General features: G+C 33.8%; 2 protein-coding genes across 4 annotated transcripts; both read right to left on the reverse strand.

Annotated features, from left to right (window-relative positions):
* Positions 1–1,405: 1,405 nt before the first annotated feature.
* On the reverse strand, positions 1,406–7,301 carry LOC109164494 (LEAF RUST 10 DISEASE-RESISTANCE LOCUS RECEPTOR-LIKE PROTEIN KINASE-like 2.1). Of its 2 annotated transcripts, XM_019313015.1 has the most exons (5): positions 6,842–7,301; positions 5,777–6,121; positions 3,459–3,494; positions 3,230–3,364; positions 1,406–2,561 (listed from the first exon to the last, which is right to left on the reverse strand). In XM_019313015.1, exons 1-5 carry the CDS (start codon positions 7,287–7,289, stop codon positions 1,477–1,479), a joined length of 2,049 nt encoding a protein of 682 aa, XP_019168560.1. In that variant the 5' UTR covers positions 7,290–7,301; the 3' UTR covers positions 1,406–1,476. The 2 variants fall into 2 exon arrangements, with proteins under 2 accessions (XP_019168560.1, XP_019168561.1); XM_019313016.1 differs by lacking the exon at positions 3,459–3,494.
* Positions 7,302–8,667: 1,366 nt separating this feature from the next.
* LOC109164493 (tetratricopeptide repeat protein 7A) lies at positions 8,668–13,667 on the reverse strand. 2 transcript variants are annotated; one of them, XM_019313014.1, is made up of 6 exons: positions 13,495–13,667; positions 12,966–13,153; positions 11,760–12,012; positions 10,335–11,548; positions 9,980–10,133; positions 8,668–9,293 (listed from the first exon to the last, which is right to left on the reverse strand). In XM_019313014.1, exons 2-6 carry the CDS (start codon positions 13,137–13,139, stop codon positions 8,974–8,976), a joined length of 2,115 nt encoding a protein of 704 aa, XP_019168559.1. In that variant the 5' UTR covers positions 13,140–13,153; positions 13,495–13,667; the 3' UTR covers positions 8,668–8,973. The 2 variants fall into 2 exon arrangements, with proteins under 2 accessions (XP_019168559.1, XP_019168558.1); XM_019313013.1 differs by having other exon boundaries at positions 12,966–13,162.
* Positions 13,668–14,892: the final 1,225 nt, after the last annotated feature.

Below are 14,892 nucleotides of genomic sequence, written 5' to 3' on the forward strand. Positions count from 1 at the left end.
GAATTAACTCTTGGTTAATAGTTAATTTTGTTTTCTCATTCTTTGCTTTTTCATAAATTTTAGATTTAAAGGTTAAAGTTTGTGTTGTTCCATCTTCATAAGTATCCATTTGATCATATGTTTTTGAGTTTTCGGATATCTTGTCTTTTACTTTATCCATATATAAATTAATTTGTCAGTTTGAAAGTACCATTCTCCCCCCCCCCCCCCCCCCTATGAAGTTTTCAAGCTCCATCATTGAGTACATTCCAATTTTGATAACATAACTAACTTATATTTATCAAATGAGTGTGTGATCCCTGTACCATTAACACTTCAAATTTTGTAGTCCATTCACATTGAGGGTGCCAATTCCCTTCACTAGTTTTGAGATTCCTTAGATTCCTCATGTCTAATGTTATATGTATAGAACATCCCCTATCAAATACCACTTAGCTTCAGTTGCTCCAGTGTTAAAAAGAAATTATACCAAAACAGATAATATCACTCTTTCTAATTCAAATTTGTTTCTTAAAGGATGTAATAAACCTTTTTGAAATTTTTCTTATCGTTGATCATAGTAAAAGTAATAACATTCTAGATGGAAGTGTCTTCTCTTATGGCGAGGGCAAATTATTGTGTGCACCATGGTCCATATAGTTGTGTAAACCATGAATACAAAGTACATTTTTAATATATTAAAAGTACATTATTTTTGTATGGAATGTACATTATTTAATAATATATAAAACAATGTATTTTTAGTACTTTCAAATAATGTACTTTCAAATAATGTACTTTATATACATAAATAATGTAATTTTAATATATTAAAAATGTACTTTTTTATGGTCCACATAATTGTATGGACCATGGTCCGTGGAATAATGTTTGGCAATGCCAATAGTGATATATCGAAACATAAGGCTTAAAGAACTTCAATTCCTTTGAAGACATTGTCCACCAGTAGTAAGTCTTTGTACTAAGGGTATGTTTGGTTGACCGGTTTAGCTTTAAAGAATGATATCAAAGTGATTGATAGTGTTTGGTTGATAGGTTTTTAAAACACTACTATGGATTTCAAATACCCCCTTAATTGAAAACCGCATACTCAAATAAAATAAGGGTATCATTCCCTTATTCCTCTCATCCCATTTGATTAGTGCTTCTAGATTTTTGTTTTTATTTTTTTGTTCATATTGGTGTTTTGGATGCATTTATGTTAAAATCAATTCAATTATTGTCTTGATTTTGTGTTTTTGTATTTTTAAAATCTTTATTCTCTTTATAGGATCATACATAACCAAACAACATTATTGATAATCATTCTCATTCCACCCTACTACCAAACATGTGTAAAAAATACTTTCACTAAAAACTCATTACCATTAACAAGTATTTAGTATCCATTTCCGATTCCCATAAATTCATACAATGAATTGAATACATTTTCTTGTGCTCCTAAATGAATGTAAAGAAACTCGCTTAAATTGCTTTTTAGTCGTCAATGTTCATGCTGATGTTGAATGATGGACTTGAACTGGAACGTAAGAGCAATGTAGGAGATATTACTGGAGAAATACCCTCTGATGATTCTGATTGTGATTGTGAAGAAGAATATAAGAAAGGCTTTGGTGGTATTTCCAACTTCTCCAAACTACCAATCAACATTTCAATAACCTTGTTCATTGATGGCCTATCTGATGGGTCTGTTTGAATGCACCAAAACCCTATTAGTATCATTTTCTTTGCAATCTCTTCTTCCTCTTCTGTTCTAACCCCTTGAAGTTTTAAATCTTCGTCTACCAAAAGTCTTTGATACGCCCAATGGGGAAAATTTATCTCAGAACTGCGGCTCACGTTATCGTTCACATTCTTTCGTCCGCCAACCATTTCTAAAATCATCATTCCGTAGCTATACACGTCTGACTTGTGTGAAACGCTTCCAAAATTTCGACTGACAACTTCTGGAGCAATATAGCCGATAGTCCCCCTAACTCCAAGCATAGATACATTGCTCTCCTTGTTAGTGCAGAGTTTAGCCAATCCAAAATCAGATATTTTGGGACAAAAGTCTTGGTCAAGGAGAATGTTGTGCGGTTTTATATCGAAATGTAGGATTCTTGTGTTGCAGCCTTTGTGCAAGTACTCAAGCCCTCGAGCTATGCCAATCGCAATTTCATACAATTTGTCCCATCTCAAGTGAGTGTTATCACCGTGAATATATCTTTCAAGGGATCCATTAGGCATAAATTCATACACTAGAGCTCTTTTAATACCATGGTAACAGAACCCTAGAAGATTGACAACATTAACATGGGAGGTTTGACCAATGCTGACTACCTCATTGATGAATTCTTCTCCATCCCCTTTGGTTGAGTTTAGGATCTTAACTGCAACAAGACGGTCATCATAGAGCTTGCCTTTATACACTTCTCCATAGCCTCCTTGCCCAAGTTTGTGTTTGAATGAACTTGTCATTTTCTTAATATCTGAATAACGATAAATTGTTGGGGCTAATGATCTATATTGCTCCATAAACACCTCAAGGTTCCTTCTCTGCAGTGATTTTTTAAATATTCCTAAAAAACAAAGATATACATAAATTTTATGGAGGATACAAATAAATGTATGAACAAATGTAGATTATTTATATTTTTTATTCGTTAACGGATAAAAGTAAACAAAAAAAAAAAATTAGCTTTACAAAAATGCTACATCATGAGTGGTGAAAATATATAATAGTCATACATTACATGAAAAAATCTTAGTTGCAACGAACAAAAGTATATTGCAAAGTGTCAAAATTCCACATTTTGCAACGAAATTTGCAATGGAATGCATTCCGTTGATAAAAACGCTCGTTGCAATTCCATTGCAATGGACGTTACGTTTCCGTTACAAATGTCATTGCAATGTTTGCAACGAGTTTATCTTGCCTACTCTGTTAATGGTAGGAGTGGACCATTTTTCTTATTAAAAAGTGTCACAAGATTAGGTTTTAACCGTATAAAATCCATATAAATAATAAAAATAATATATTGGTAAGGGGATAATTCACTACTGGAAATTATGAAATTTCCGACCACCTGAAAGTGAATTTAAATCAAATTGATACCAAAAAGTGGTCGGAAATAGCAATAAAGGTTTTTCCCGATACCAAAAGTAGTCGGAACAAGACTTTTGACTTGATTTAAGATCACTTTCGAGTGGTCGAAAATTTCAGAATTTCCAGTAGTGATTAATATACCTCCATTACAGATAGTGCAATTCCCTGAGCCCTGACAATGAAGTTCATTCCCAGAAGGATAGCGTCTCTCTCGTCGATGATATGCAAACAAAATTGTGCAAATTACCGTTAAGCATAACGCAGCTCCCCCGATGCCTGCGAAAAGGCTTACATTAAAATTGGAAGAAAATTGAATTCTTCATCTTTAAAATAATTTGTATATACATTTTTTTAATTAATAATTAATTACCAATGCCAAGCTTCACTCTCACTTTATTTTTTTTGCCTGTAAGAAGATAAATAAATAAAAGCCAAAACAAATTATTAAACATTGCTATATATATATATATATATATATATATATATATATATATATATATAAACACTCACAAATTTTAGTATATTTGATGGTACCCGGGTAACCCATTTTATTAGAAAAGCTTTGGTCTAACAAGTGTCCATTTTTATTGCTAAAAAAGAAAGAAGTATAGAGCAAAATAAGTGTAGGTGTAGCTAAAAGGGTTTAAACCATCAACCTCCCACTGAACAACACAATTAATCCACTTAGCTACACCAATCCTTGTGTATTGGAACGCAAGAAGCTCCAATTATGCATGAGAAGTGTACATTTTTAACCCATTAACAATTAACTTAAAACCAATAAGTTTAATAGTTTGAACACACTGACTCAAAATGGAGTGAATTGGCCAAATTGATATCTCTAACATTAAACTAAGTCAATGAATACTGTTGTCATGTGTTTCATGCATGGACTTTGAAATTGATTCTTCATTCCATCACTTTGCAAACGTAGAGTGGGGGATTGAAAAAGTCAGAAAGATATGGATCTTTCCAAAAAAGTTATTTTTTAGTTAATGTTTAAACTAAGTCAATGAATACTGTTGTGTTTGTACTGTTGTCGTCAGTTTTGGAAATTGAACCTGAGTTATTTCAAAATTCTTTTTCACAAAAAAAAATTCATTTGCCACAACGCCATGTACTTGAGCTGCCACAATGAGTTATATAGCCTTAGTTATATTATAACAAAACTATAATTACATTTATACTATAAATTTCTTTTTTTAAATACTGCTATAAAGTATTATATATAATAACTTAAAATACTAATCAACTAATTTTACTATGAAATGAAAATTTATTTACTGTAAATTGTGAATTATAGTTTTGTTATAAAGTACTATATTTATGCTATAAAATATTTTACATAAGATTTAAAGTATTGATGATAGCTACAACTCCATTATGTTATTAATTTATCCTTTGTAAAATATGTATTACATTATGTTATAAAGTTTTATAAAAAGGCTTAAAATATTAATGATATCTTCAATTATGTTAGCCCTGTTTAGTAAAATAGTTAGCTTATCAGTCAATTTTGACTTATTTGATCACTGTTAATTGTTTGATTTGGTTAAAAAATCAATATAAGTGTTTGGTTAATTAGCTTTTTGTAATTTCAAAATGTTAAAATTCAAAAAATTGCCCAAAACAACTCTTTCAATTAGCTTTTTGAGAAAAAAAAATTATACCAAACAGCTATCAGCTAACAACTAATTTATCAAACACCTTTCTACAATCAGCTAATGCTATAAAATAGTTATACCGTCTAATTAACTCAATTAGCTAACAGCTAACAACCATTTATCAAACAAGGTTGTTATGTTATTACATTATTTCCTGCAAATTGTCTATTAAAATTTTAATATAAAGTACTACATTTATGATATAAAGTATTATATATAAGACTTAAAATATTAATTATATTTGCAATTCGATCTCCTATGTTATTACTTTATATTTATTTCTTGAAATACCAAAACTGGAAATTTTATAAATAATAAAGATAATAAAATTTTAAAATACACATATACTAAGTAAAATTTTAATAGAGTTTAATATTTTTGTTACTCTAGAAGTTAGAATTGCAAGTTTTTTTGAAGAGTAATGGAGGTATATTACAACTGTAAAAAAATTAGGAACTAAAATAACTAATAAAAAATAATTGAGTGACTAAATATTTATTTTCTTCTTAATTTTAAATACCTTAACCCTGAAAAATAAAAATAACTCAAAGAATACTTTAAAAAAAAAAAAGTTAATTCCATTTTTCGTCTCATATTTATAGGTGATAGTTCACTTTTAATTTTTTTTTTCAAAGCATTCTCATTTGATCCTAGTATTATTGTAGCATGACCACTTTTTATCTTTCATTAACAAAACATGTTAAATTCCTTAAAATATAAGAGCACTTAGGTCTTCAATTATGATTTTTTATATAAAAAAAAAATTTAAATATAGCAAGTCAATCTACTTTGTATATAAAAAATCGAAATATCTTTGTATTTAATGATATTCTAATAATTTTGTTTTTATTTTGGTAAAAATTCTAATAATTTTATTGACGAAGGATAAAAAATAATAATGTCACAATAATACTAAAATTAGTAGGATCAAATGAGATGTTATGAAAAACACTAGTAAATTTTCACTTGTAAATCTATGACAAAAAATGAAATTAATATTAGGGGTGAAATAAATAAATTATACCTTGGAAAAGGCGGCAGTAATCCTGGGTGACGCTCCCGCTGCCGCAAAAGCACAAGAACTCGCCGGAAACTTCGTTCTGACCGCACAACCCCTTGGAGTTTTCACAGAGGCTGCACTCCTCCAAGTTCCGCCAGTTAAGCACGAACCCATTATTCATAGCTCCGCCGACATTCCTAACCCACCACCCTTCATCATCCACAATTTCCCCTGTTTTCATCACCGCCGTCTCCACTTCCTCCTCGCAGCTTCGGAACCAGTCCGAACGGTACCGGCCGGCCGCCGCCGCCCCGACATGCAAGTAGGACGTGAAATGCTCCGAACTTAAACAGTCTATCGGATAGGCATCTGTTGAGATTGACAAGTAATATATTTATTGATATTGGGTCCAACCCAATTCGCCCTGTTCCTATTTCTCAAAGACTCATATTGAACAAATACTAATTTTTGTCCCACGAGTATTAGCAAAATGATAGTTTTGATTAATATGTTTAGTTTTTATCAATTTTCATCCATGACTATTGTTTTAATACCAATTTTTGTTCACGCCTATTATTTTAGTGTCAAAATTCATCACGTTGGTTACCTCTTCGTTTAAGACATGCTGAAATATGAAATTATTAAGGGTATTTTCATCATTTACAAATTAATATCTCAATTTGAGCGTAAATAAAAGAATTTAAACTCTAAGATCGATTTCAATTCACAGTTATCTTTCTCAAATGAAGATAGGATGAGGAAGAGAACTGCGAATTGGGATCGATCTTGGGGCTTAAATCCCTTTATTAATGCTCAAATTAGGATCTTAAGTTGGAAAATGATGAAAATACTCTTAAAAATTTAGATTTCGGCATGTCTAAAAAGGAGGAGTGACTGATGTGATGAATTTTGGCACTAAAACAATAATTTATGATGAAAATTGGTATAAAAACAATAGTTATGGATAAAAATTGGTAAAAATTAAATATATGAATCAAAACTGTCATTTTGCTAATACTCGTAGGACAAAAATTGGTATTTGCTCGACTCATATTAGTTATGAGACAAATTTTTAATAGACAAACTCACCGGCAAAATGATTTGTGCAGTTGAGGTAGAAAGTGAGGTTCACGTCTCCTGTGCTGTAAACCAACGGCGATCTTTCGGGGAAAGTAATGTTGTGGTGCGTGATGGGACAGTCTTTGTTGGTGGTGACGTCAGCGTCCACGAGGACAATTAAAGAATCTGTGTAGTTAATGTTGTTGACGAGAAAAGTGTGGTTAGATAGGTAGAGAAGAGGGTAGTTAGGATCTGGGTTGGAACAGTTAATTCCGAAACCAGGATATCCACACATTTGGGGGTTTGGCGCGGTTGGTGAAGTGTCGTCTAGCCTCCAGAACGGATATGAAACGTGGATTGTTCCATTCTTGCAGGTTGATGAAGGGCAGTACAGTTCTGCAGCTCTTGAAACATCCTCGTCTGCGTTTGATTTGATTGAGAAAAACAGAAATAGAATGAAGATTATGGATTGAGGCATTGATGACAGAGGTGTGTGTGCAACTTCGGATGATCCCCAGGATTAGTTATATATTTATATATATACACACACACCAGATCAATGATTTTCATCAGACAAAATAGGAAAAAGGGTCAAATAAACTTTACTTAAGAAGTTAATTAAACCCTTAAATTTTTTAAAAGTTACAATTAAACACAAAAATATGTAATTTTGAAACATTGAAACCTAGACTCCGGTTGGTGACCTGTAATTACATGTCACTAGAATTGCGGCGAGCCTCCGACAATATTTTCGACGACGAAACTGTCGCCGATGGGTCACCTTCTCCGGTGACTGGAGAAGGCAGACCAAACTGGTTGCTTTCACCGGTCACCAGAAGGCGACCAAACTGGTTGCTTTCTCCAACGAAGGAGAAGGCGACACACCGACGACCATTTCGCTAGTGTTTGTTGTCGAAAATATTGTCGAGAAACCGTAGTGATCTGTAATTACAGGTCACCAACCGATTTCTGGGTTTCAATGCTCCAAAATTATATGTTTATAGATTTAATTGCAACTTTAAAAAATTTAAGAGTCTAATTAACTTTTTGAGTAAAAATTCAAAGACCTATTTGACCATTTTCCAAAAAAATATTACTCCATCTTTCAATTTTATTTGTCATACTCACTAGTCATTGGTCAAACAAACTTTTTTCTTCTTTGTTTATTTTCAATAAGATTTTTATTTATTTTTAAATTTAATTTTTTGTGTTTAATAGTACTTTTAGTGTAATTTCTAAATATATAAATTTTGTATACTAATACTAAATTAAATATTATAAAAAATTAAATTAAAAATAATAACTTCAGTTAAACCTCGTTAACCGAACCAAACACATAAAATGAGACGGAAGAGTAGAAATTAAGCAGTAATTTATTAAAACCATTGAATTTGGAATATGGTAAAGTAGCTCCCGGGTGGGGAACGACTCCTTTGATGGGTGTGGCAATGAGACTATTCGCAATATTTCTATCTATTATTTTGGAGATTTATAATTCTTCCGTTTTATTGGATGGAATTTCCATGAATTAAATCTATAAGAATCACAAAGTCCTTGCTTTTGAATCCAAAAAGGATCATTTTGAGCTCGGATTTTTAACTCATTCTATTTTTTTTGGCCCTCGCGCAATTTCTTTGTTTCTGTATTTCCGGAATATGAGTGTGTGACTTGTTCTAATTGATCCTATTAATAGTACAAAGAATGACTTGTTCTAATTGATCCTATTGATAGTACAGAGAATTGGGTTGTATCTTGATAAAGATGATTCTACTTCGTCAGATATTTCTTCTAGTCTCTGAAACACGAAATATATTAAGAAATATTTTAACTATGATGACCCTTCAAAGGGTTCACAAGAATCATAATTATTTTGCTTTTGATCAAGTGGAAACTGGAGGAGTCAACACGGTAGAATATTCTACACAAGCATCTGAGACAAAGTAGTATAACTTTTCTGCTTTGACGGGATGCTCAGCTGCGTTTATTCTGTCCATAGTGCACATCAGATGACTAGACTTAAAAACACTTAGAAAATACAGGATGAAACAATATCCCCTAAAAGTCCTACTGGAGCTAAGCTCTCTAAGAATGATAAATCTTTTTTTAACAAAAGGCTGGAAAAATAAAGAATGAAAGAATGAACATTTGATCCTTTGGGGAGTTCAAAGGACGGAACTGAAGTTCTCAATGGGATCCGACTCCTCGAGCATCGAAGCTGCCTGGAAACAGTCGGCAGCATCGGCTATCCGGCCATCATTCCGGTGAACGCAACCCATGAAGTGCCAAGCCATACGATTAGTAGGGTCGAGTCTCAGTGCGTCCGAGAGTAATGTTCTCGCTACTGGCTGCATCTTCGGGCCCATCTTATTCACCAAAGTGCAAAGCAGGATCTTGCAAGGCACATAATTTGGTTCTAATAAAAGAGCGTTGACGTATGCAGCCATTGCTTTGCCGAATTCTCCCCGCCTTTCGTGCATTACACCTGCCATAAGTCCAAAGAAAAATAAAAAGGGAAAGAGAACAATATTAGGTTCCTCTTCATATGCAATTAATTTTGTTGTTTCTTTACACTTCGGTTTTTACTTCTTTTGAAGAGATGCTGAATAAGATGCCAACATCCATTTAAACGATTGTCCTTTCATTATAATGTTCAACATGCACTATGTATGTTGACATCTACTAAGCAGGACTATGTATCAGCAGTTTGTTAAGTAAACAAATAAAATACCTAATTTAGTCCTAGACTATAGTAGTTTTTCTCGATTTAGTCATAAACTACTTTTTGTGCTTAATTAGATCCTCAACTTCAATGTTTTTTAAACCAATTGAGTCCTCGGCTGTTAGAATCAAAGACTAAATCGAAAAAACCCACTCACTATAGTCGAGGACTAAATTGGGTAAATTCACTATAGTCAAAGACTAATTTGGGTAAAACTATTATAGTCAATGACTAAATTGGATATTAAAAGAGGTGAAATTACAAAGCTATCTTAACAGAGGACTCAATTGGGTAAATCTATCAAAGTCGAGGACCTAATTAAGCACAAAAAGTCATTTAGGACTAAATCGGGAAAAACCACTAGTCCAGGACTAAATTGGATATTAACCTTTCTTTAGTTATTGCTTAAAATAGTCAGAATTTTTCTAGTAAATACACAATAGTCTTGCCTTCTATGTGCAGAGTGTCTGGCGAATACTCAACAAGAGCTCTAGCTTTTCCCAAGCATATCTCTGCATCCTGCCAGCGTGAGAGGCTAGAGTATAGATTTGCCAGACCATGCCAAACCTCGTATTCATTCACCTTAGCATCCTCGAACTGTAGCTGTTGAGAAGCAAGAAAATGCAATAATTGGAAAAGGCTAGAGAATTTATTGTTTATTCTGTCATAAAGGTAGAGATTCTAAAACAATTAAAGAGGGAAATGCGTAAAATACGCAAGGCATCCCAATTTGTAAGTAAATATAGAGAGAAACTGAGGAAAGAGAACCTAAAAATAGACGTCAATCAGCACAAGGGATCTTACCAGAGGTGCACTTCGTAGAGGAGGTCCATAAGACTTCTTTTGTGCTTGGACTAGTGCGAGAAGTGAACGGTAAGTTTCAATGGCATTTGTATGCTGTGACTGAGATGTTTTCAGCTTCGCTTTCAATCTGAGCAGTGGTCCTTGATCCCATTTCGCAGTCTCATCTAAAGCGGCGTCAGTCACCACTTCAGCCTCGGAAAACCGTTGTTGTGCAGAAAGAACCAAAGCAAGAAATCTCCAACCTTTTATTACAGATCCTCCCGTTGCATCGAGATACAGCTTTGCATAGCGCAAAGCAGCATTCAGATTGCGGTGCTCTGCGTATTGAACTCCAAGCTCAAATATTAGATCCGTATTTTCCTGTTCTACGGCTATTGCAGCTTCTAATGATTTGAGAGCTTCAGACTGAAGACGAGATCTCTCAGAATCCGACGGAGAAATTTTGGCTTGATTCCCCAAGCAACGGCCTAACATGCAAAGACCAATACCTTTTAGATGCGCATTTGAGCCTTGAGCATTAACTACAGCCCTCTGTGCATATTTCACACCCTCGTAAGCAATAAGTACGTCCTCACTACAAAGTTTAGCAGCCAACAATAATGACATGATATCATCAGGGTCTTCATTTTGAAGTAGTGATTTCCTCAATAGATTTAAAGCAGTTGAGCTTTGGCCTGCTCCACTATAGCAAAGTCCCAAAACTTTCCACCGTTCAATACGATTAAGGATTCCAGGCATGATTTCTTCAAGTTGCTTTGCCAAAACACCAGTTTGGCAGCATACAGATAGAGCGAAAGTAAGGTGTTCTAATACTGAAGGATCCCAAGTTGCCTTACCAAGGTAAAATTTTCTCATGAGGATCATCAAAAGCAGAATTGCCTCTTCCAGATTGTTTCGAGGTACATAAGAACCATCAATTTGAACAAATAAACTGGGTGGACCAGCCTCAACTCCACTGTATAGCAAAAACACAGCAAATGCTTTCTGAATTCTCGCACAACATTCATTATCAAGACTCCATTGACTTAAGAGCGCACGTCTATAAGCAGACATTGCCTCAGAGTAGTTACCAGCTTGTTTCCATACCTCTGGAAGGAGCTCAACAGCATGACTTACTGTTTCTTGCAGCTTATTCTCTACTGACATGTCAGGTAAACCATTAAGGAATATTTTCTCCACAGCGTCCAGTATGCTTTGACACTCATTAGCAGCCTCTACAAAATCCCAGCCAAAGAAAGTTCTGTAAATAATAAAATCAGAAATATAAATAAATAAAGTCCTACACCAAATTCTAGGAACAATGCAGAACAAGGGTACAGAAACTATGGGGAGAGGGCTAAATAGTTCATGTGGTCTATGATTTTTTGTTTTTCCTGTACTATCTCATGGGGATTTTTCAGATAAGCCACAGAAATTGCTGTCTACCAGTTAATTTTCCAAGCTTTTGGAGAGACTTGGCCTTCAAATATATGGCCTCAAGCAACAGACTTGCAGCATGCTGTGGAACAACTGATCCTGAATCACTCCGCGTCTTTCCCTTTTTAACAGGTGGTTTCTCGGTCGTAGAAGGTTGCATTCGCTGTACAGCAGCATGAAGATCAATACCATCAAACACACGGAGCGCACCTTCCACATTTCCCCTTTGATACTCCAGCCTTCCAAGAAGAGCTCGTGCTTCCTACAATCAAATCAAGAAGCCTTCAGTCCCAGCAGAAGTTCTCTTAAGAGCATACAATAATTTCAGTCAATTGAAAGGATCATTCCTCCTCCCCTCCACGGCTCCACCCAACCCAAACTTCAAAACCAATGACATACAAGTACATTGATGTCAGGAAGATTTCAAGGTTATGATGCTGATTGCATTTAATAGAAACAATTAAAAAGCATAGTATTTTAGCAACTACTGAGAAAAAGGCAAAGGTTTTAGACTCAGCAATTTGTCTCCTCTTCCCTTCACTTTTTCTTCAGGATGCCATTTAATCAGTTAGCATAAGCACCTCCCCCGCAAAATAATGTCAGTAAGGCACACCTCCAAGGTACACTGACAAATACACATTTGATATAATTTGAGAGACAATCTAAGCAACCTACTTTCGAGGTAGAAATTTCTTAATTTATTTAACGGACCTATAAACAACAACTTAAGAATAATAAAGATCCAACTCTAAAGGGAGAAAAAAAAAAATTACAATGGATGGTTTCCAATCCATAGCTCCAGTTTATAATTTATTTTGTAATTGCACTGATATGTGCACAGCTAGACATAGTTAGCTTACAAACAGACAATGACAGCATAAGATCAAGTAGTGTGCATCTAATCTTATGAAATTCCATTATGCAATTAGTAATGATCTAAAACGAATCAAACAGTCAACTACTATGTAGTGTGATGACACCTCTGTTACCATTCCAAATGAGTGGTGGGGGCATTGATTCTTTGGACCGAAAAAGATTGAGAAAGTATAGAATCACGATCACGAGTGTTAAAAAAAAATAAAAATCAAACAAGTAATCTATTTAATGTACCATCACATTGTAATCAGTCATTTCAATCTTGCAATCAAACTTACATTCCTTAATGAATCTGAAAAAAATAAAAAACAATGGGCAGATAACATTGGCAATCCAAACCTCAAAATTCAGAGATAATCCATCGCGCAAGGCAGATTCAGCCTCCTGAATGTTACCCTCGTCAAGCTTTGCTTCAACATCACTTGTCTGCATGCAAACCCCATTCGCCCAAAATTCCCGAACCGACGGCTCATTCTCATTCTGTTCTAAATCGCCCGATTCACTGTCCGACATATCTGCCCTACCTCCTGTGCTCACTAGGGCAAACACAAATATCAAATCCCTCCCCTTCATAATCACAATAATTAAAACAAAACAAGTTCTAATCCTATATACATCTGCATAAAAGCGTAAAAATATACGACAAAAAAATCCATTTCCATTCCTGATCGTCGCATATACGCACAATCAACAGTGCATTCCAAAACAATTGGAGGACAATAAAAAACGAATTTTATTGAATGAACATTCATATTTGACAGCTGAGAGCAAATTCAAAGGGAACCGACGCTAGAAAAAAACATAAACTTCGCATCCGCAACAAATTAAAGCTTCTGCAAATATTTAGAGAAAGTGGAGATCTTTGTACCTTGAAACGCAGTGGTTTGCAATGGAAAAGAGAGAAAAGAAATGCTTTTGTACGAATCTCAAACCAAAGTGTTGAAGAACTTCTGGATCAGTGGAGGAGGAGAGGAAGGAGGTGGTTTCCTTCTTCTTTTCTTTTTCTTTTCCTTTGTTGGGATTTTGACTTTTTGGCTCGAATTTTTAAAGGAGAGAAAAAATAGTACAGTCGAGGTTTTATATTGCTCCGTTATGGAATTTTCTACAGCTGAAAACATGGTTTGGTAATTACGAGTGTTTCACGGTGGTTTTCTTTAGTCCATTCGTATTTAGTGGAGTAGTAATTTTTTTTGAAAGTAAATTCAGTATTAGTATACAAAATTTATATATTTTAAAATTATATTAAAATTACAATTAAACATAAAAAAGTTTAAAAATAATTAAAAATTTATTTATATTGTCAAGCACCTTGCGTTTAGATACATTTCTGTGACTCTGCTTGAGGGAAGGTTAAAAGATCGAATCTTAGTGATGTGGTGTTGACTTTTTGAACTGTATTAGTCAAATGTTGCAAAACACGTTAGGCGTCGATTTTTTATTTTTTATTTTTTAAAAAATGAAAAAAATTAACTAAAAATTGTAAAATTTACTAAGGTTCCTTTAGTTTTTTTTTTTTTTTACAAATTATTTACGTAAGTAGTTGTAAAATCGTTCAAAAGATTGTTGAAATCATCTAAATACATAAAAAAAAAAATTAAGAGCAAGAAAATTATTTTTTGGAGAAATTAGAGGGTCAAACCGCCTTTGGCCGTTTGCGGTTGATAGATCTAAAAAAAATACGCGATTTCAACAAAAAATTATCCAAAACGAATAACCGAGTCAAAAGTTATGCCTTCCCGAACTTTTCACACTTTACAACGCAATAATAATAATAATAATAATAATAATAAATAAATAAAATTAAACACCGGTTCAAACGGCTAGGCGGTCTAGGCAGCCCGCCTAGCCGGTCGGTCGCGGAGGAGGCTGATTCCGGCCTTCCTCGCGACAATCGGTGGGCGCTTAGGCACAATTTTTGCAACACTGGTATTAGTTATAGAAAGTATAGAACATATACTATCTTGTAATAGAGTCAATAATACTTAAAAAAATACTTACAAAACAAGTAAAAAAGAAATAATTTGTTTGACCAATTAATAATAAACATGAAAGGTAAAAACAGTAAAATGGGACAAAGGGGTATCATATAACTTTAAATGAGATTCAAATCTATAATTAAGAATTTTAATTTTAAAATTTGATCGCTTTTAATTTATCGAGTAATTGTTTCAAGTAACCTTATCGGCACTCGTGCTTTTCACTTTAATTATGTTACGGAGTACTTTATCTGTTCAATTAATTAAACTTATTACGCCAGTAAAATGTG

Source organism: Ipomoea nil, unplaced genomic scaffold (assembly GCF_001879475.1).
Source record: "Ipomoea nil cultivar Tokyo-kokei standard unplaced genomic scaffold, Asagao_1.1 scaffold3065, whole genome shotgun sequence".
Taxonomy (NCBI): Eukaryota; Viridiplantae; Streptophyta; class Magnoliopsida; order Solanales; family Convolvulaceae; genus Ipomoea; species Ipomoea nil.

Bases quoted from the DNA above. Each gene is read 5' to 3' on its own strand.
- LOC109164494 (XM_019313015.1), bottom strand. From the start codon at position 7,289: ATGCCTCAATCCATAATCTTCATTCTATTTCTGTTTTTCTCAATCAAA. The intron at 6,122-6,841 runs GTGAGTTTGTCT...CAATCTCAACAG, and splicing joins CTGCACAAATCATTTTGCCG to ATGCCTATCCGATAGACTGT. The intron at 3,365-3,458 runs GTAATTAATTAT...GCCTTTTCGCAG, and splicing joins GAGAGTGAAGCTTGGCATTG to GCATCGGGGGAGCTGCGTTA.
- LOC109164493 (XM_019313014.1), bottom strand. From the start codon at position 13,139: ATGTCGGACAGTGAATCGGGCGATTTAGAACAGAATGAGAATGAGCCG. The intron at 10,134-10,334 runs GTAAGATCCCTT...GCTTCTCAACAG, and splicing joins CTCTACGAAGTGCACCTCTG to CTACAGTTCGAGGATGCTAA. The intron at 9,294-9,979 runs GCAAGACTATTG...GACTTATGGCAG, and splicing joins AGACACTCTGCACATAGAAG to GTGTAATGCACGAAAGGCGG.